This window comes from Natrix helvetica (assembly GCF_964273705.1).
Source record: "Natrix helvetica genome assembly, chromosome: 7".
NCBI classification, from domain to species: domain Eukaryota; kingdom Metazoa; phylum Chordata; class Lepidosauria; order Squamata; family Natricidae; genus Natrix; species Natrix helvetica.
In genome coordinates this window covers 10,661,773-10,683,876 of record NC_138558.1, presented here as the reverse complement: position 1 = coordinate 10,683,876, position 22,104 = coordinate 10,661,773, and the positions used below count along the sequence as shown (strand labels likewise).

Here is a 22,104-nt window from a genome sequence, read left to right as displayed (position 1 = left end):
GGAAGACTCTCTGCATCAACACAAACACTCATTGCACATATCTAGCCCAGGGGCCGTAGTTTGAGGACCCCTGATTTAGTGCAATATAAAAATGCATATAATTTTTCTGGGGACCCCCAACATTTTCTCACGGATCACCAGTTGGTCACTGCTGTAATAAAGTGTTTCTCTAGCTCAGTAACTTTAAGATGCATGGACTTCAACTCCCAGAATTCCCTAGCCGCTATGCTGGCTGGGGAATTCTGGGAGTTTGAAATCCACACATCTGAAAAGTGGTGAAGGTCGAGATACACTTGTCTGATGTCTCAAATGTAATGGGCTTATGTTACATGATCATGGACAAGTAACTTTTTGGCATGTAATTAGAGACGTAATTCCTATTTGGCAGGAATTTGAGGCAAGCAGTGAATAGAGTAGCAGAAGTGGTAAACAGATGTGCAACCCTTTGTCTTGAGGCAAATAAATATTTAGTTCAGGGATAGATAGCATCTTTCAGAGGCTTTGGACTACGACTCCCATAAAGTCTTGCCATTAATGATTGGAGGTAAAGTCCAAAATAGCTGGACAGGAGAAAATGCTTCTCCTCCTAACAAGCGTAATAAAACCTTCTGGTAGAGAATTTGAAAAGGACCACTGCCTTAGGTAGGTTTTAGTGGAAGTTACAATAATCCAGGATATGCTTGACCCTTGGAAGTGAACGCTTTGTATATAAACAGAAAGCAAATCTCAGTCCCTTCTAGTACTGATGATGTTACCTAGTTGGGTAATGAAACATCTGCAAGAAAACAACCGAGTTTAGAGAGCACTAAGGACCCCACAGATCATGAATTGCCTTCCTTTGTTTTAAATTGAAGTCTACTAACATGGAGTCAACAGAAAACTACTTGCCACATAGCAATAGTAACAACACTTTGACTTATATACCACTTTACAGTGCTTTCTCACCCTTCTCTAAGCAGTTCACAGAGTCAGCCTATTGCCCCCTGTTAGATCTTGTCCTAACTACAGTGGTTTCCACCAAGGTCCTCTGTTCCGGCGCGAACAGAGGTTTCATCCTATTGGTCGAAGGGTCTGACAGCTCCCTATAAAAGGGCTGCTGTCAGACTCAACTTTGGCTGGATTGTTCTCACTTGTTGTACTTAATAAAAAGCTGTTGTTACCATTAAGCCTGTAGGTGCCTATCCATTACCCAATCTAACACCCACAACAATTTGGGTCTTCATTTCACCCACCTTGGAAGGATGGAAGGCTGAGTCAACCTTGAGCCTGGTGAGATTCGAACTGCCAAACTGCAGGCAGCCAACAGGCAGCAGAAGTAGCCTGAAATACTGCACTCTAGCCACTGCGCCACCAAGGCTCTTATAGGTCAAAGGGGAGAGGGGTTAATAAAAGCTACTTGGGTGAGCAGTCACTTTCTTGTTGGAAATGCAGTTCATGAGCAGGTACATTGACTTAGATAATTTTGGACTGACATATTTGGGTTTGCAGCAGTGGTAGGATTCAAATAATTTAACAACCAGTTCTCTGACCTAATGACCAGCTGGGTAGGCGGGGTCAGTGGTCATGTGACTGGGTGGGCGTGGCCAACAACGTCACTCAAGTTGATGGGCGCTTTACCTTATCTGTTACAATGCAATAAGGGCTAACCGGAGAGGCAGTTTCTGTAAGTAGGGCAGTAAAGATTAGGCTAGAAACAACACCAGAGTGTTTCCTTTCTGCCTTCCTTACAGGTTTAGCCCTGTAAAGTGGAAAGAAACAAAAGGAGATTTCTCCCAACAACCGGTTCTCCGAACTGCTTAGAAAGTTAACAACCGGGTCTCCCAAATGGGTACCAACCGGCTGGATCCCACCACTGGTTTGTAGTCAACTATACTGTTAATATGGATGTGCAAACAATCAGATTGTTCTCTAACCATTGTACATTTAAGTCAAGATGTTCTTCTTAGCTAGATCCTCCATATTTCGGGAGTGCAAATCACAACAAGTGTAGACTTTTTAGGCAATGGGGGCTAAAACAATAACAATTATTCTGCAACATAAAAGAAGTTTGAACTGGAACCGTAACAGAGGACAGTTGTATAGATTGCCAGGCTTTGAATTTAATTTGTTTTGTTTTTACAAAAGAATGCCAAGAAATGAAGCCACTCAACTTCCCCTAATTCCATAAATCATAGATTATGGCAGCAGTGTGGCATTTTCTCTTGCCACACTCTTTTCCATGAATCTCATCACGGAGTCGTCACAATGAAAAAAAGAAAGAAAGAAAATCACTCTTAAGTTATTTGAAATTTCTTTTATTTCGTCTTATTTGTTACCTGCTGCTCCTGGAACTTTTGTTAAGCATTTTGCCTTTCCTATCAACTCCCTCCAGCATTTCATGTTTTGAAGCTGACAGAGTTATGAATTGCTTTTGCTTCCTAGCCTTGGTCCTTTGTCATAATTAGAACAGCAGCATTGACTTTGGATGTATTGGATGCTGCTGAAAATGGCTGCATTGTTTTCTCGGTGCTGAAATAATTGTTCTGTGGCTGAATGACTTAACCAGAACTCATTGCGGCTATCAGATTATTGGCAGCTTTAGGGCAGGGATGGTAGGAAAAAGATCACTATAACCAGATAAATATAATCTTGTGATCTGTGGGATATTTCTAGGACACGGGGGTCAAACTCAAGGCCATCACAGCTAAAAATGGAGCTTGGGAGCCTTTTTTTCACTGGCAGAGGATTGCAGGAGGCCGTTGCAGCCAAAAATGGAGCTCGGGAGCCTGTTTTCGCTGGCAGAGGATTGCAGGAGGCCATTGCAGCTGCAACCGGAGCTCGAGAGTCTGTTTTCGCTGGCATAGGATTCCAAGAGGCCGTCACAGCCTAAAACAAAGCTCAGGAGCCTATTTTCTCTGGCAGAGGATTGCAGGAGGCCGTCGCAGCCTAAAACGGAGCTTGGGAGCCTGTTCTCGCTGGTAGAGGGTTGCAGGAAGCTGTCATAGCTGAAAACGGAGCTCGGGAGCCCGTTTTCGCTGGCAGAGTGCTTGGGCCACCATAGGTGCCCCCGACACGAGTGATGTTGTGCTGGCCCCACTCACCCTGGCCCACTAAGTCCACAATTTTGAGAGGAGCTTCTGGTGGGGGTTGGGGGAGAGAAGCACAGTGCACCAGGAGAAGACTTTATGGCGAGGGGAAGGTTTTCCAGTTGTCTCCACAATTGATAGGGCTTTCGGTTATGATAGGTAGAGGAAAAAGTACAGCGCTCTAGGAGGAGACTCTATGGTGGTGGAACTGAACTTCCGGTCATCTCCAAAATTGAACCGGGGGCTTCCGGTTAGGACCTTTGTGGCTCCTGGTGTTTTCTTTTCTGTAGGAAACGGGTCCAAATGGTTCTTTGAGTGTTTAAGTTTGCCGACCCCTGTTCTAGAGCAGTGTTTCTCAACTTGGACAAGTTCAAGATGTGTGAACTTCAGCTCTCAGAATTCCCCAGTCGGTACACTGTTGGCATGACGGCTATGGCAATTCTAGGAGTTGAAATTCACACATCTCAAAACTTGCCACAATTGAGAAACACTGCTCCAGAGATCTAATGGGGCAACTTTAATTCTCCCTTGGAGTAGCAAAGCGTAGACATAGAAATATACAGGTAGTCCTCGACTTACAACTGTTCATTTAGTGACCATTCAAAGTTCAAACGGCACTGAAAAATGTAACTTACGACCATTGTTCACAATTATGATCTTTGCCGCATCCCCTTAATCATGAGATTGAAATTCAGATGCTTGGCAACTGGTTCATATTTATGACGGTTGCAGTGTCCCAGGATCACGTGATCCCCCTTTTGCGACTTTCTGACAAGCAAAGTCAACAGGGAAGTCAGATTCACTTAACAACCATGTTCCAAACTTGACCACTGCAGTGATTCATTTAACAACAGTGGCAAAAAAGTTTGCAAAATGGGGCAAAACTCACTGAGCAAATATCTCACTTCACAACAGAAATTTTGGGCTTGATTGTGGTCGTAAGTTGAGGACTACCTATGTCAGGGTTTTGTAAGAAGACGGTCAACATTACCTCTTGTGAAAGACAATCTGAGCACAAATATTAATCTTCCTATGCAGGATGCCACTATATGGAAATACATTCTTGGAGATGTAATTTTTACCCTCAAGGAATAATGCTGAGATCTATCACTATGTACAGAATAAGCACCCATCTTGGAATGAATAGAATAGAATAGAATAGAATAGAGGAATGGAATGGAATGGAATAGATTAGAATAGAGTAGAGTAGAGTAGAGTAGAGTAGAGAAGAGTAGAGGAATGGAATAGAATGGAATAGAATAGAATAGAATAGAATAGAATAGCAGAGTTGGAAGGGACCTTGGAGGTCTTCTAGTCCAACCCCCTGCTTAGGCAGTAAACTTTATACCATTTCAGACAAATGGTTATCCAGCATCTTGTTCAAAACTTCCAGTGTTGGAGCATTCACAACTTCTGGAGGCAAGTTGTTCCACTGCTTAATTTTTCTAACTGTCAGGAAATTTCCCCTGAGTTCTAAGTTGCTTCTCTCCTTGATTAGTTTCCACCCATTGCTTCTTGTCCCGCCTTTAGGTGCTTTGGAGAATAGCTTGACTCCCTCTTCTTTGTGGCAACCCCTGAGATATTGGAAGAATGCTATCATGTCTCCCCTGGTCCTTCTTTTCATCAAAATAGACATATGCAGTTCCAGCAACTGTTCTTCATATGTTTTAGCCTCCAGTCCCCTAGTCCTCTTTGTTGCTCTTTTCTTAGATTCCTCTGCAGCTGTTTCACTTAGTCTTTCAATGGAGATCTGAAGCTCTACCCTGAGAGGGGATGGATGAAAAGGAACATATGAATGACCTTGGGGAAAGATGCTGCCTAGCAAACAATCAGAGAAGAGAGACAGGAGCCCACAGTCACTTAAGAGTCAGAGGAAAAATCTTAGGAAAGATCCATCCTAAATGGACCAAGTAGTTAAAAAGTGGAGTCAGGGAATTTGTGTCTTCGGATTTGCAAGTCCCCGTTAATGTACACTTACCATAAAGCAGAATGAATTACAAGGAATCCTCAACTGAGCAACAGTTCATTTAGTGACTGACTCATAATTTATGACCGTCAATGGGGAATCAATGGTGAAGCCGGATTCACTTAACAGTACTTTGACTAATTTAGCCACTACCGTCATTCCCTTAACAAGTGTGGCAAGAAAGGTTGTAAAACGGGGCAAAACTCATTTAGCAACAGAAATGTTGGGCTCAATTGTGGTCATAAATCGAGGACTACCCATAATCTGGTCTTGTTTCTTATCAGGTTTATCTGGCAGGACTGACATCAATCTTGCAATTTTGAGTTTCTTTCTCTGACCTTTAAATGACTGATGGCTTCTGGCTCTCTTCTCTGTTTCCTACGCAGAATTTTCTCTTCTCCTCCCCCAAAGTTATTTATACATTCCATTACAATGGAACCACGGCTGAAAAGAAAATTGATCTAATTAGGCAAATAGAGTTGATATGATTATACCCCATACATTTTCTTCTGTCAAGTAAAAATAATAACTTTCGGATGAGGTTTCTGCAGTTTTACCCCAAAGATTTGGGAGAACACATAGAGACTGGATTTGCGACAAGGAGATTTTTTTTTTCATTGTTGTTAGTTGCGAAGTCATGTCCGACCCATTGCGAGTCCATGGACAACGTTCCTCCAGGCCTTCCTGTCCTCTATCATCTCCTGGAGTCCATTGAAGCTCACGCCGACTCCATCCAGCCACCTCATTCTCTGTCGTCCCCTTCTTCTTTTGCCCTCTGTCTTTCCCAGCATGAGGCTCTCCTCCAGGGAGTCCTTCCTTCTCATTAGGTGGCCAAAGTATTTGAGTTTCCTCTTCAGGATCTGGCCTTCTAAAGAGCAGTCAGGGTTGATCTCCTCTAGGACTGACGGGTTTGATCATCTTGCAGTCCAAGGGACTCGCAGGAGTCTTCTTCAGCACTATAGTTCAAAGGCCTCAATTCTTTGGTGCTCAGCATTTCTTATGGTCCAACCTTCACAACCATACATTGCAACTGGGAAAACCATAGCCTTGACTATATACATTTTTGTTGGCAGGGTGATGTCTCTGCTTTTTAGTATCCTGTCTAGATTTGCCATAGCTTTCCTCCCCAGGAGCAAGCGTCTTTTAATTTCTTGGCTGTAGTCCCCATCTTTTGTGATCGTGGAGCCTAGGAAAATAAAATCTGTCACTACCTCCAAGAAAGTTTCTTAAAGTAGGAGTATTTGAGTAACAGCAACCCAGGAGTGAATTCCAGCAGGTTCTGACAGGTTCTGGAGTACCGGTAACGGAAATTTTGAGTAGTTCGGAGAACCGGCAAATACCATCTCTGGCTGGCCCCAGAGTGGGTTGGGAATGGAGATTTTGCAGTATTCTTCCCCTGCCATGCCCACCAAGCCATGCCCACAGAACCGGTAGTAAAAACAATTGAATTTCACCACTGCAGCAGCCTATTCTATATTTCTTGAAAAGATAAAACATCATTTATATTCTGCATGCAGGATTCTTCCCCTCCCTCCCCCCCAAATATTCTTGTGGCTTAAATCATTAAAATCTAACTGAGGATATTGATTCCACATACTATAATAAACAAAACTAAAACAATATGCCAGATTAATTTTATAAGCTTTTGTAAGTTTTTAAAGTCCTAAATGTTTCACTGAGGGGAAAATTAATGAAGTATATTTTAAATGTTTATTAAATCAGTTTGAAGGTTTATTGAGAGATTTTTATTGCCTCACTTGAATGAAAAGAAACAAAGGATCACCTGAATGCTTTCTCTTTGAGATTTCCTTTAAATTTTAAGGAAATCGCAAAGTTGCCAAAATATTTAATCTACTAAATTTAATATGCATGAAGAGCTATACTCTGGAAGGCATTTTTTTCCTCTCCTAAGGGTAGATTTAGATTTTATTGGCTTTGTAACTGCTCCATTTATCCAGCCTGATTTGTTTGTCTTTCTAAAGCATGTCATATATCTGCAAAAACGAAATACAGAATGGTGAGAAATTTGCTGGAAAATAACCACTTAGTGTACATCCTTTCTGCGCTGTCCTATTTAAAAGTTCAACTACAAGTAGTCCTCGGCGTACGTTCACTTAGTGACCCTTTGAAGTTACAAGGGCACAAGTGACTTATAAATGGCTGTTTTTCACACTTACAACTGTGCAGGGGTGGGTTCCTGCCAGTTCTAACCTCTTCTATAGAAGAGGTTCCACAAATCTACCGTGCTGTTTAGAACCGGTTCCAGCTCCCTCCCCTCCCCCCTGTCCACACATCATCAAGATGAAGAGCGAGAGGAGGAATTCTGGGAGTTGAAGTCCACAAGTCTTAAAGCTGTCAAGTTTGAACACCCCTGGGTTTTTTTTTCCTAAAGGGTTAGGGGTGCAAGGGTCTTGTAACTTGACAGCTTTAAGACTTGTGTGCTTCAGTGCCAGAGTTCCTGAGCCAACATGACTGGAGGAGGAATTCTGGGAGTTGAAGTCCACAAGTCTTAAAGCTGTCAAGTTTGAACACCCCTGGGGGGTTTTTTCTAAAGGGTTAGGGGTGCAAGGGTCTTGTAACTTGACAGCTTTAAGACTTGTGTGCTTCAAATGCCAGAGTTTCTGAGCCAACATTTTGGTTGCTAAGCAAGAGGGTTGTTAAGTGAGTTTCACCATGTTTTGCAAGTTGACCACGCCCACCCAGTCACATGGCTGGCAAGCCACTCCCACTCGGTCACATGGCTGGCAAGCCACTCCCACTCGGTCACATGGCTGGCAAGCCACTCCCACAATGCAGGCCACACCTACAGAAGAGTTTCTAAAAAAAATTGAAACCCACCTCTGCAACTGTGGCAGCATCCCCATGGCCAAGAGGTCAAAATTTGGATGCTTGGCAACTGACTCATGACGGATGCAGTGTCTCGGACTCCTGTGATTCGGATAAGCAAAGTCAATGTGGAATAATAATAATAATAATAATATATTTATTTCTTAGCCGCACCCTCTCCCGAAGGACTCGGGGCGGCGTACAACGAAACATTCGAAATAAATATGTAAACAAAGCAAACATATAACAAAGGTACACTAAAACATACATACATACATAAGGAGGAGATCGATTGATAAAAACAATTAAAATACTGTATTTAAAACCCCTAGAAATTAAATATAATTAAAAAACCCAGTTAAAAAACCCGTCAGGAGCGATATGGTTAAATCAAAGTTGAGCCAGGCCAGCTGCTTGGAAAAGGTGGGTCTTAAGCTTAATACGGAAGGAGCGGAGGTCAGAGGTATTCCTAATATCCGGAGGGAGGTCATTCCACAGGGCTGGGCCCGCCACAGAGAAGGCTCTACTCCTAGGCGCCGCCCCACGACATTGTCTAGCGGACAGCACCTGGAGGAGCCCCTCTCTGTGCGAGCGAATTGGTCGCAGGGATGTATGGGGCAGAATACGATCCCGCAAGTAACTAGGTCCTAAGCCATGGAGCGCTTTAAAGTTAGTTATCAAAACCTTGAAACGCACCCGATAAGACCACAGGAAGCCAGTGCAGCTCGCGCAGGAGCGGTGTCACGTGGGAGTACCTAGTACTCCCCATAATTACCCGCGCGGCTGCGTTCTGGACCAACTGCAGCCTCCGGGTGCATTTCAAGGGAAGCCCCATGTAGAGAGCGTTACAGTAGTCCAAGCGAGACGTCACCAGCGCATGAGTGACTGTGCGCAAGGCATCCCGGTCCAGTAGGGGGCGCAATTGGCGCACCTGGTGAACCTGGTGGAACGCCCCCCTTGCCACGGCTGTCACATGGTCATCCATGGACAGCCGGGCATCTAGGAGGACGCCCAAATTGCGCGCCCGCTCCACGGGGGCAAGATGGATGCCCCCAATGGCCAATGATGGAATTAATTGGCTGAACCGGGGGGCTGGTACCCACAGCCACTCCGTCTTGGAAGGGTTGAGCTTGAGTCGGTTGTCATCCATCCAGATCCGTACGGCTTCCACACACTGGGACATCACTTCGAAGCCAGACTCACTTAACAACCATGTTGCTAACTTAACAACTGCAGTGATTCCCTTAACAACTGCGGCAAGAAAGGTTGTAAAACGAGGCAAAACTACTCACTTAATAACTGTCTCACTTAGCAACCGAAATTTGAGGCTCAGTTGTCGTCGTAAGCCAAGGACTATCTGTACAAGGTGATATGAAAAAAAAATGACTGAACAGGCTAGAGAGTAGCTGTAAAAAGGTAAAGGTTCCCCTTGCGCACATGTGCTAGTCGTTCCCGACTCTAGGGGGCTGTGCTCATCTCTGTTTCAAAGCTGAAGAGCCATTGCTGTCCAAAGACATCTCCATGGTCATGTGGCCGGCATGACTAAACGCTGAAGGCGCACGGAACGCTGCTCCCTTCCCACCAAAGGTGGTTCCTATTTTTATACTTGCATTTTTACGTGCTTTCGAACTGCTAGGTTGGCAGAAGCTGGGACAAGTAACGGGAGCTCAACCCGTTACACAGTGCTAGGGATTCGAACCGCCAAACTTGCGACCTTTCTGATCGACAAGCTCAGCGTCTTAAGGAAAGTTTTGTATGTTCCCTCTAAAAAGAAAGAAGTTACCTTTATGGGCAGCAGGTGGTGAATATTGTGACAGAGGAATAGATTGGGTATAATGCTATTCATTCATGTGTGTAAATTAATCTGACTCTTTTCTCTTTCTCTCTGTTCTCTGTTTTGCTGAATGAAAGCGAGAAAAAGCTTATCACAGATGCTCTGAGTAGAAACCAATTTTTGAAAAGGCTGGACCTTCAACAGATCAGAGACATGGTGGAATGTATGTACGGAAGGACATACCAGCAAGGAAACTACATAATCAAACAAGGAGAACCTGGCAACCATTTATTTGTACTGGCAGGTTGGTAACGATTTTAGTTGTCTGTTTAAATAATAAACTCGGAGCTGGTGACAGACTCAGACAGTGAGGAGGTTGGGGAGGAACATGGGCCAGTCCTGGAATCTGGGGAAGGCTCTGATGAGTTCGCTGCATCGGAGACAGAGATGGGGCCAGGGCCATCCGACAGTTATCAGCTGCCTTCGGAGTCGGAGTGGGGCAGAAGAACAGCTGGAGCCTGTTCCCAGTGTGGACATGCGCAGAGCTGCCAGGAGAAGGGAACAGTTAAGGAACAAGGGCTGACTCAGGAGTAAAGGATGGTGAATGACCCCTCCCATAGGGAACAAAGAGGAGCGAAAAGGGAGTGGAGTTTGCAGGAGACAATTTGTTCATTTCATTAGTGTGGAGATTTGTTCGTGACTTTCAGAGACTCCTTGCCAAATATTTTCTTGTACAGCCGTTGCGCTTGGAAGATATCGGCCTGGCAGCTCTCCAAGCCTGATAAGGTCTGTGGTTGTCAATTCACCCTTGAAAGACTGTTTGCCGGGACTTTGCTGGATGTGAATGAGAGGAATTCACATTAGCTTAATAAAAAAGGGGTTTTGTCTGGACAAGGAGTCTGCTTTGAGGTTTTGTGAAGCCTAGGTCAGAACAAATACAAGGAAAGCTTTATTGGGATTACACTTGTTCCATCAAGCTCAGAACAGGCATTAATTTATTTACTTATTTATTGTTTTTAAAATAATCAGAAAAAGAAAAAAAGGTAACACAAAGATGCATACATTTATAAAAAAGCTTTAAAATATGTGACAAATACAACAGAATATATATATAATAGGCAGGAGTCTTAGCCACTAAGACAGAATATATATATAATAGGCAGGAGTCTTAGCCACTAAGACAGAATATATATATATAATAGGCAGGAGTCTTAGCCACTAAGACAGAATATATATATAATAGGCAGGAGTCTTAGCCACTAAGCCACAGGCTCTCGTCCTTATCAGCTAAGCCAGGGAAATAGGTATGTATTTGTGTTACAACCCCTGGTATGCCCAAATATGGGAGGAAGCTCACTACTCCCTCTTTCTGTCCTTCGGCTCATTACAGAAAACCATCCAGGCAGAAAACCATATTTTTATTTTTAATGTTGCCTTTTTATATTTGTGTTGTATTTGTGCTGATAAATAAATAAAGGGAGACTAGTATAGATTTCCCTGGCTTAGCTGATAAGGACGAGAGCCTGTGGCTTAGTGGCTAAGACTCCTGCCTAATATGTAATACAGCCCAGGTTCAAATCCCAGTAAGGGTATGGCTAGCTGATGAGAGCTAAATAGCTTGAAATGGATCTATACTAGTCTCCCTTTATTTATTTATCAGCACAAATACAACATAAATATAAAAAGGCAACATTAAAAATAAAAATATGGTTTTCTGCCTGGATGGTTTGCTGTAATGAGCCGAAGGACAGAAAGAGGGAGTCGTGAGCTTCCTCCCATATTTGGGCATACCAGGGGTTGTAACACACACACACACACACACACACACACACACACGTGTGTGTGTGTGTGTGTGGTTTTTGTGCTGATAAATAAATATACACATACATATATATATACACACACACATACATACAACACTAAACAGTTACAATTCTCTATATAATTATCTAAAGTGAAGAATATATGGAAGATAGATAGATAGATAGATAGATGATAGATAGATAGATAGATAGATAGATAGATAGATAGATAGATAGATAGATAGACAGACAGACAGACGGGAGGGAGGGAGGGAGGGAGGGAGGGAGGGAGGGAGAGAGAGAGAGAGATGATATGTAGAGGCAGGCAGGCAGATTGTTGCTTTTTTTAATCTAATGCATTTTGTGTCAATGGTATGAGCAATTTCTTAGGACTGGTTTCTTTTAAACAGTTTGGTATTCCAAGTTGGATCTCAAAAGGCGTTAGGGTAGGTGCATTACTGAGATTTTGCTCTTCTTTTGCTTTCTGCCATTATTCTACTCAAGAAATAAATTCGACTTAAAGAAGAATGCCTAGAATTTGAGCAATGGGGAGACATCACTCTTTCTAAACTCTTCCTGATGTAAAACCCGAACATATAAAAGCATTTTGCATATGCAGTTTATGAGTCAAGAGGTGTCCTTAAATAACCGTGGCTAATTCTATCTCTTGGTTTGATCCTGACAAAACTACACTGCCACATGTTCTGAAGACATCAATAACTGAATTGAATTAGTTCTAATTAAGCGTTAAAATCAATACTAGGAGAGAAATAGCATTAACGGCAAATCTGTCCTTTCCTGCTGCCCAAATGTTCATCTCCAATTTCCATTGACGTCTCTTAGTTGCCAGAACAATCGTTTCCTTCTTTAGCAACATTGGTATTTTGTGAAGAGCATGCTGTGAAACAGTCTGTTTTATTTATTTTTTTCATCCTGAAGGAAGCAATTACTCACAATGAAAAAAAATGCGCCACCAAGTTTAGAGGTTCTCCTACATGTGATATGCCGCCTTTGGTGGAAGCAAGAAATTAAGTTTAGTCTACAGAAAGAAGGATTGTTAGCAGTAATGCGATCCATTCTTCAACCGCAATAAAAATGAGGAAATGAAAAAAACCCTGAGCAGAATTTTGAGAAAGAGTTTATAGCTGACTTTTGCTATCTTTCTCCCAAATCGTGTTTGAAACTCATGGAGAAGTTTCAATTTTTTAATACGCACGCACGCATACCAGGGGTGGGCTTCAAAATTTTTAGCAAGGGGTTCTCTGCCAGGGTGCTGGGTGGGTGTGGCCATTGTGTCCTAGTCAGCGGGTGGGAGATGTTTGCCCTCCCGGGGCTTCGGAAGCTTTCCTCGAGCCTCTGGGAGAGCGAAAACAGCCTCCCCAGGATCCGGAAGCCCTCTGGAGGCTGGAAACACGCCAATTTCCAGAATTTCCAGTAGGCCTGTTTTTCACCCTTCCCAAGCTGCTGCACTTAACCTGCATCCAAAATGGGCCGCATGGGGACTCCCGGGAGGGGTGGAGTGGGGTGGGCAAGGCCAGCCAGGAGTGGGATTTTGATGTTCTCCGAACTGCACAGAATCTTAGCTAGAGGTTCTCCCGAACCCCTGCAAACTCCCAGCATCCCCCTCCCCCGATGCATACATACATAGACGTATTCTATTTGTCATTATTTATAATATAAAGCTCTACAAACTGGTTATGGTATGTACAGCTTGTCCTCGACTTACAACGGTTCATTTAGTGACCGCTCAAAGTTACAGCACTGGAAAAAGTGACTTGAGACCATTTTTCACATTTAAGACGGTTGCAGCATCCCTTCGGTCACGTGATTCACCTTCAGATGTTTGGCGACTGGCTCATATTTATGATGGTTTCAGTGTCCCGGGGTCCCCTTTTCGGACCTCCTGACAAACCGAGTGAATGGAGAAGCCAGGTACATTTAACAACCAGGTTAGTAACTTAACCGTTGTGGTGTTTCACTTAACAACCGTGGCAAGAAAGTTGTGAAATGGGGCGCAATTCACTTAACAAATGCCTCACAACAGAAAGGTTTGGGCTCAATTGTGGTCATAAGTTGAGGACTCCCTGTGCTTAGAGGAAGAGACTAAGAACATACCTAACCTAAATGACTTGGTAGGACAGGTAGTTGTCCTTAGGGAAAGGCAGTTTCACAGATAACCTGACATACAGAATAGAACCGCGATGGCAAATCTATGGCATGTGTGCCACAGGTGGCAAATGGCGGCCTCTTCGTGGGCACGCGATCCGTCGCCCAGCTCAGCTCCACCGCGCATGCGTGAGGGCCTCCCACCAGCCAGCTGATTTTCAAATCTCTCCCATGCACGGGGGAGCGCAGGGAATTCCCCCTGGACCATTTTTTTTGGTCCCAGGAGGCCTACTAGGCCCAAAACAGTGGGGGGGGGGTGCAGGCAGGCACGCCCCCCCCTCTGTTGGCTAACATCATTGGAATAGAATATAGAATTGAATTTGGGATTTTGTAGTTCTGTTTCCGTCACTGAACTTTAAGACCTTTCTATGATCACAAATGTTTAAGAAGAAAATCACACGCCAAATGTAACACAAGTCCCCTCCTTTAACAACAAAAAATCTTTGTGTATAAAAAAAAACACTTGCTGAAACAAGGGAATAAGCTTATTTGAGCATGCATTTGCATAATTAAATTACTGACAATTTGAAACTGCAATTAGTTTATAATGAAATAGGCGCTTGCTAAATTTATTCAGTCAAGCTTGTTAACAAAAGTCAAGTTAAAAATGAAAAACAGATTAATGTTTTTGAAAGAGGTACAAAAGCAATAAAGGGAAAGCAGAGTTTAATACATCGTTACATCATTTTGATTTTTACTTGGTTTTTGTTTTTTTCTAACAGAAGGCAGATTGGAGGTTTATCAGCAAAACAAATTTCTGTCATCCATTCCTGTATGGACAGCTTTTGGAGAACTGGCTATTTTATATAATTGCACAAGGACAGCCTCAGTAAAAGGTGAGTAGGGTTGTTGCTGTAAACATAGTTTCCTGCCTAGGCAGGGGGTTGGACTAGAAGACCTCCAAGGTCCCTTCCAACTCTACTATTGTATTGTATAGCAAAAAAACAAGAATATAGTCCATAGTTCCATGGTGAGGTTATTTTCCCTGACAGCTGGGATTTTGTGAGGAGATTAAATTCAAAAATATGTGAATGAAACCTATGCATGATATTATTATTTCTCCTGCCATGTTTCCCAGTTAACAATAGTTGTTGTTGTTAGTTGTGAAGTCGTGTCCAACCCATCACGACTCCATGGACAATGTTCCTCCAGGCCTTCCTGTCCTCTACCATCCTCTGGAGTCCATTTAAACTCACACCGACTGCTTTAGTGACTCCATCCAGCCACCTCCTTCTCTGTCGTCCCCTTCGTCTTTTGCCCTCAATCTTTCCCAGCATGAGGCTCTTCTCCAGGGAGTCCTTCCTTCTCATTAGGTGGCCAAAGTACTTGAGTTTCCTCTTCAGGATCTGGCCTTCTATAGAACAGTCAGGGTTGATGATCTCTAGGACTGACCGGTTGGATCACCTTGCAGTCCAAGGGACTTGCAGGAGTCTTCTCCAGCACCAGAGTTCAAAGGCCTCCATTCTTTGGTGCTCAGCATTTCTTATGGTCCAACCTTCACAGCCATCTATTGCAACTGGGAAAACCAGAGCCTTGACTATACATACTTTTGTTGGTAAGGTGATGTCTCTGCTTTTTAGTATCCTGTCTAGATTTGCCATAGCTTTCCTCCCCAGGAGCTTCTTACACTCTTTGATTTATAGATAACTTTGGAAGATATTATATAACAGTTGAATCATTATTCTGAAATGCTTTGGGAAACTACATTTATTTGTCTACAATATTTGTAGGTCATCTTCCAAAGAAAATTGATAGAAGTGGTGAACAAGGTAAACAAACAAAAAAATGTGTGAGTAATGAAGTATGAAGCTGGTTGCAACTCCTCAGTGTTAACACCTGGGAGAGAAAGTGTGAAGATATTCTCAGTAGCACTAAGAACTTTAGTAAACATCATTATTTGAGAAAATGTGTTCTGATTGTACATGGGTATTATACTGTACGCTAGAATTGTCTGCTTTTCTGTTTTGTTTTCATTTTCTCTCTCTCTCTAGCTGTCACCAGTGTGAAAACATGGGCATTGGACAGAGAGGTTTTCCAAAATATCATGAGAAGAACAGCTCAAACAAGGCATGACCAGTATAGAAACTTTCTGAGAAGGTAAACTTGGCATATGTGCATCCTTCTTTTTTTAAAAATATCATCAGATAAAAATAGGATATCCCGAGACAAGAATTTGCTGGGCAATATTTTGGTTCTACTTATATAAAATCTTATGATCTCCCCCCAAAAAATAGTACAGGGAAAGAAAAATGAAATATTTGGGTTGATAATTGGTGCTGCTACCTGCAAACTCTCTTTTCTGCTTTTAGAAGATAGATGAATTGCATCTTATTACCAATTCCGAGAGCCAGAATTGTCCTTTAGTTATTATAATGAAATCAACCCATTGCAGATAAATCTGAATAGTCTCGAGGAGTTCAGTTCTGAAGTTTTCTATTTGGGTTCTTTACTGCAAATCTCGGGGATGCGGTAATTTCTAATGTTGGGTTTTCCCCCTTACCAGAGGGAGCCCCCTTGTGGAGTACTGCGATGCCATTACCATGGCAACTGCACTGCACTGTACAGTAGAAGCCATTTTACGGCAGTACAGTAGAAGCTATTTAAAGGCACAGCAGGCTGCATCTTAACAGAACACACACTCTGAGGAGAGTTAGGGGTGTCTTACCCCCACAGTATTTTTCTCCAGAGAGTAAGTCATCTGACTACCAAGTTTGGTTGAAATTGCTCGAGGCGTTCAAGAGTTATGCTGGCAACACACGTACAGAACCATTTTTCTACATATAGAAGATACTCATAATATGCATAATATTTTAGAGGTATCTAATACTGTACAAGAAAGAGTTGCAGTCAAAATGGTTCAAAGTAAAAGTTGAAAACTGAAAGCTAAAAAGTTGTATACAAGTTGAATTCAGTGGATTTCTTCCTTTTTTCCCCCCCAAGTGTTTCTTTACTGAAGAATTTACCCGAAGACAAACTAACCAAGATTATAGACTGCTTGGAAGTGGTAAGTCTTGGACCCCTAATGAGCTTATTTAATCTTATTGATCTCTTTAGCAAAATCACTCTGGGGTAAAGTCAAATAGAGTTATACATTACAGTATGCGCTGACTAAGCTCCAAATTCTGTGTTATTTGATTTGGGCTAAATAAGATCATTCGGTAGCATTTTCAATGTGAAGAATCTGAAAGTCCCATTGTGCAGGAAGTTACCATCCTTGCTTTTCTGAAACTCAGTATGAGTTTCCCTGGAATACTTTCTAAGCTGCATGGTTTCCCACAGATTTGCTTTAGAAACATGTCGTTTTTGGTGGATAGCATGTTCTATCACTGTACTTTATATAAAATAGCCAGATCATGCTGTAAAAGGCTGAAATTTATGGGAAATAATGTCCCATTGCAAAAGCCTGAGATGAAATTCTGCCTGTGGAAAACTCCCCAAATATGTCAAAATGGTCAAATTGAGGAGAGGAAAGGAAAGGAATATATGGGAAAAGAGAGGAAAGGAATAGATGGGAAAGGAGAGGAAAGAAAAGGAAAGGAATAGATGGGAAAGGAGAGGAAAGGAAATATATGGGAAAAGAGAGGAAAAGAAAGGAATATATGGGAAAAGAGAAGAAAGGAAAGGAAGTAAATGGATGGGGAAAGGAAGGATTAAGATACTATAGGAAATCTGTAAATTTAATCCTTTCTTAGGGGAAGGGAAGGGACACTGCCTAACATTTGAATCTGGAGGTCTATATTTAAGAGCACTTAATATAGCTGATAGAATTATAACACCTACCTGCAAAAATGTGACATGCTGTGATACTTATCTCATATATCACCAAATATCTGCGTTAATGACCCATAGAAGCAACTGTGGCTAGCTTTCAAAAGAAATAGCAGGATTTTCTGCCAGCTTTTATACTTTTGAAATATAATGATTTGTCATTGGGGGGGGAAAAACTTCAGAGCTTCGTTATTAATATATCTGATTTCCCCCTCCCCTTCCCTTTTTTCTTTTGTTTACACTTTAATCCGTGTAAATGAACAGTTTCATATTTGAAGGGCTAATTCAGGGGTGTCCAAACTTGGGAACTTTAAGACTTGTGGACTTCAACTCCCAGAATTCCCCAGCCAGCCATGCTGGCTGGGGAATTCTGGGAGTTGAAGTCCACAAGTCTTAAAGTTCCCAAGTTTGGACACCCCTGGGCAAATTGAAATTACTCTGGGCAAATTGATTTATTGTGCACGCATTCTCTTACGTAATCATGGATTTGCATGCTCCAGTAGAACAAAGGGTATAAAAAGAAAGGGGGAATTTAATTGTAGACAGGAATGCTGCAGAGTCATCCGATGATGATGAAAAGTACAGTCCAAGATATATTAATATTGGATGCCATTTGGGCTCAGGCTTTTGTCTGTAAATTCTTTTTCCCTCCCTCCCTCCCTCCTTCCCTCCCTTCCTTCCCAAAGCTGATGTGTTGCCTCGCGACCTGAATTTTATTCCGGACTAAGTCTTTGGCAACACACTCCTTCCATTTGGCAGGGAAAACTAAAGAGACCCACTGCCTACTTTCAATATTATGCAACGGCAACAATAGAATACCTTTACTGAAATCATCCCTGTCTTGCACAAATTGTTTGGAGAGCTGGCTTGACTGCTTCAGCCACAACTGAGTCATTGGTTTCAAGCATCCTATTTTATATACCAGAAAGCTGACTTACACCATTGCCTGTCTTAAGCTCAATGCAGATAGTCCGTGACCTACAACCGTTCCTTTAGGCCAGTGTTTCTCAACCTTGGCGACTTTTAAATCCTGCGGACTTCAACTTAGCACAGCTGGCTGGGGAATTCTGGGAGTTGAAGTCCACACGATCAAAGTTCGGACGCTTGATAACTGGCATGTATTTATGACGGTTGCAATAACATGTGATCCCCTTTTGTAACCTTCTAAGAAGCAAAGAGGGACGCAGCGGCTCAGTGGCTAAGATGCTGAGCTTGTCGATCAGTAAGGTTGGCAGTTCGAATCCCTAGCGCTGCATAACGGAGTGAGCTCCCGTGACTTGTCCCAGCTTCTGCCAACCTAGCAGTTTGAAAGCATGTAAAAATGCAAGTAGAAAAATAGGAACCCCCTTTGGTGGGAAGGAAACAGCGTTCCGTGCGCCTTCGGCGTTTAGTCATGCTGGCCACATGATCACGGAGACATCTTTGGACACCGCTGGCTCTTTGGCTTGGAAACGGAGATGAGCACCGCCCCCTAGAGTCAGGAATGACTAGAGCATACTTGCGAAGGGAACCTTTATCTTAAGAAGTAAAGTCAATGGGGAAGGGAGATTCACTTTAAACTCATGTTACTAATTTAACAACTGAAGTGTGATTCACTTAACAACTGTGGCAAGAAAGGTTGTAAAATAGGGCTCACTCTGTTACACAGCGCTAGGGATTCGAACTGCCAAATTGCCGACCTTTCTGATCAACAAACTCAGCGTCTTAGCCACTGAGTCACCGCATCATATATAGGTGTATTATCAACACATATCCAAAAATGATGGGTATTATATTGAACTGCTGGGATCTCCATAATGACTTTTTTGACTCAGTGATTTTGGTTGCACATCTACCTGAGAGGTCCCCAGTCTCCAAATAGTGAGACAATGGAATATATGTAATATATAAAACTGCAGCCTCCGTTAAGGATTTATTAGCAATTTCTAGCCTTTTTCCCCTCCTCCCTTTTCTTTTTCTCAGTCCTGTCTTTACTCAAGGAGGACATTATTTCTATAAGAATGCAGTAATATTCCTGGAGCCCACAACATTAGCTTTTTATTCTTCTTTACAAAAGAATGCTTTTGTCTGTTCTTCAGAAATTATCTAATATTGCTCTTCGTGAGGAATTTCTTCTCTATGATAGGTTAATTAGATCGCAAGATGAATGATAAGAGAAGTTAAACAGCTGGCATTTCTCCAGCTATAAAGGAAGCCCAAGAAGAGAATGCTTTATGTATTTTAGCAACCATCTCAGAAATTTCATTTAAACTAGTTTGAGCAACTTGATCCAGGATGCCATTGGAAACTTCTATCTTCTTTTGTAAACCTATGAAACAAAATGAATTTAATCTGGCAATATATTCTTTAATTTTAACTTTATCAGACTCCCTGTTTTTCTAAAGGAATCAGGTTACTGGCATATGATGTGATAGCAGTGTTCGAATATCTAAGAAGTGGGGGTCAAGCTATTATCCAAAGCACCTGAAGGCAGGACAAGAAGCAATGGATGGAAATTAATGAAAGAGGGAACCAACCTAGAATTAAGGAGAAATTTCCTGACAGTTAGAACGATTAATCAGTGGAATGATTTGCCTCCAGAAGTTGTAGGTGTTCCAACAAATAGAGGTTTTTAAGAATAATAAGAGGTTGGACAACCCTTTGTCTGAAATTATATATAGGGTTTCCTACATAAGCAGGGGGTTGAACTAGAAGACCTCCAAGTTCTCTTCTAACTGTCTTATTCTGTCACTTTGTTATTCTGTTAAATTCCTCTTTGATAGTCCAGCATATTTGCCCCAATGAACTCATTTTTGTCTCTTTACTTCCAATACCTAAGTCTTCCCCTCCTGAAGAGTCATGTCATGCATTTATAATTCTTCAGCTTTATGATGGACAGCTGTACTGCTCTAGAACTTAGAATAGAATAGAATAAAATAGAATAAAGAGTTGGAAGGGACCTTGGAGGTCTTCTAGTCCAACCCCCTGCTCAGGCAGGAAACCCTGCACCACTTCAGACAAATGGTTATCCCACCTCTTCTTCAAAACTTCCAATGTTGGAGCATTCACAACTTCTGGAGAAAAGTTGTTCCACTGATTAATTGTTATAACTGTCAGGAAGTTTCTTCTTAGTTCTAGGTTGTTTCTCTCCTTGATTAGTTTCCACCCATTGCTTCTTGTCCAGCCTTCAGGTGCTTTGGAGAATAGCTTGACTCCCTCTTCTTTGTGGCAGATTTCCTTGAGATATTGGAAGACTGCTATCATGTCTTCCATAGTCCTTCTTTTCCTTAAACTAGACATACCCAGTTCCTGCAACCGTTCTTCATATGTTTTGACCTCCAGTTCCCTAATCCTCTTGAACATGTTTGTAACCTCTGACATTAACCTTCTTAATTGTATTATTAGTATATCAGTATTATTAGCATTATAACTATAGTCTTTCCAAACTTGGCACTGTTTATAGGGCATTCTTATACATATAGAATTCCCACTTAGAAGGCCTCTTATTTAAGGCCCAGAGACAGGAACTACCAAGACCATATTTATAAGGCCCAATTCACAGAAACCAATCAGTTTTGATTTTGTGTTCCCTGCATCTCGTAGAGTTAAGGAATCGTTTCCAGTTCACCTTTATGGCTTTTGGGCTTTTATGTCTGGCCTATTTAAAAATTACGTATGCATGTTTGTTTGTATGCACTTATGTATGTATGTTTGAAGCCTGAATAATCAATACTTTTTGATTTATTAGCCCATCTTAATGACCCATTGATTTCAATGGTTTGATATTAACTAAAACTGAGCAGTTGAGCAAAGGCAGCAGAAGACTGTGGGGATTATTTTGTGCAAATAGTCATGCCACATTCTTTAATAGATTTATTTGGATTATCAATTAGCTATAAACCGCTTTCAGTCATTTAAAAAGACATTCATGTTTAATTGATCAGTGTGTTCATAAGTTATGCAGAAGAAGACATATTTGCCACAGGGAAAACGCAGGCAGCGGAGCCAAAAAAAATTTTTTTTTTTTGGCTTTTGTTCCTTCTTCCCAAAAGCTGCTATAGCTTTTTTTGAGCGTAGCTTTTTAGAATATTTTAGAATTTGCATTATTTTTCTGGCATAGGAGGACTCTGTTCTCCCCATATAGAAAGCCTGCAAATACAATAATTGTTATGTAATATTAATATCACCCTTGCTTGAAGGACAATCCTTCAGTGCACTTTAAGAAAATTGATTAATATAATATTCATATCAAAGTCCGAACTGTGTGCTTGGTAGGAATTTAAATAATTTTCTCTAGAAAATGCCAGTGGGGTTTTTTTTTGGTTAATGTCTTGGGAAAATCTAAATAGAGATAGTCTTTGATTTACAACCACAACTTGAGCCCAAAATTTCTGTGGTTAAGTGAGGCATTTGTTAAATGAGTTGTGCTCTGTTTTACAAACTTTCTTGCCACAGTTATTAAGTGTATCCCTGCAGTTGTTAATTTAGTAACTCTGTTGTTAAGTAAATCTGGCTTCCCCATTGACTTTGCTTGTCACATGGTTGCAAAAGGTGACGGTCACATGACTTTGGGACAGGGCAACCGTCATAAACATGAGTCAGTTGCCAAGTGTCTGAATGACCCTGGGAATGCTGCAACGGTCATAAGTGTGAAAAACGGTCATCAGTCACTTTTTTCAGCACCGTTGTAATTTCGAACGGTCACTAAATGAACCGTTGTAAATCGAGGACTACCTGGATTTCTTCTTTAGCTCATTA

The 22,104-nt window shown here is 41.9% G+C and overlaps 1 protein-coding gene across 1 annotated transcript in view; it reads left to right on the top strand.

The window, feature by feature from the left end:
* Window positions 1–22,104, top strand: part of PRKG2 (protein kinase cGMP-dependent 2) — a 98,738-nt gene that overhangs the window by 25,423 nt on the left and 51,211 nt on the right. Inside the window, exons 3-6 of the mRNA XM_081960372.1 lie at window positions 9,769–9,935; window positions 14,322–14,435; window positions 15,591–15,696; window positions 16,540–16,603. Of these exons, the coding sequence (XP_081816498.1) occupies window positions 9,769–9,935; window positions 14,322–14,435; window positions 15,591–15,696; window positions 16,540–16,603 (451 nt within the window). The remainder of the gene's footprint in view (window positions 1–9,768; window positions 9,936–14,321; window positions 14,436–15,590; window positions 15,697–16,539; window positions 16,604–22,104) is intronic.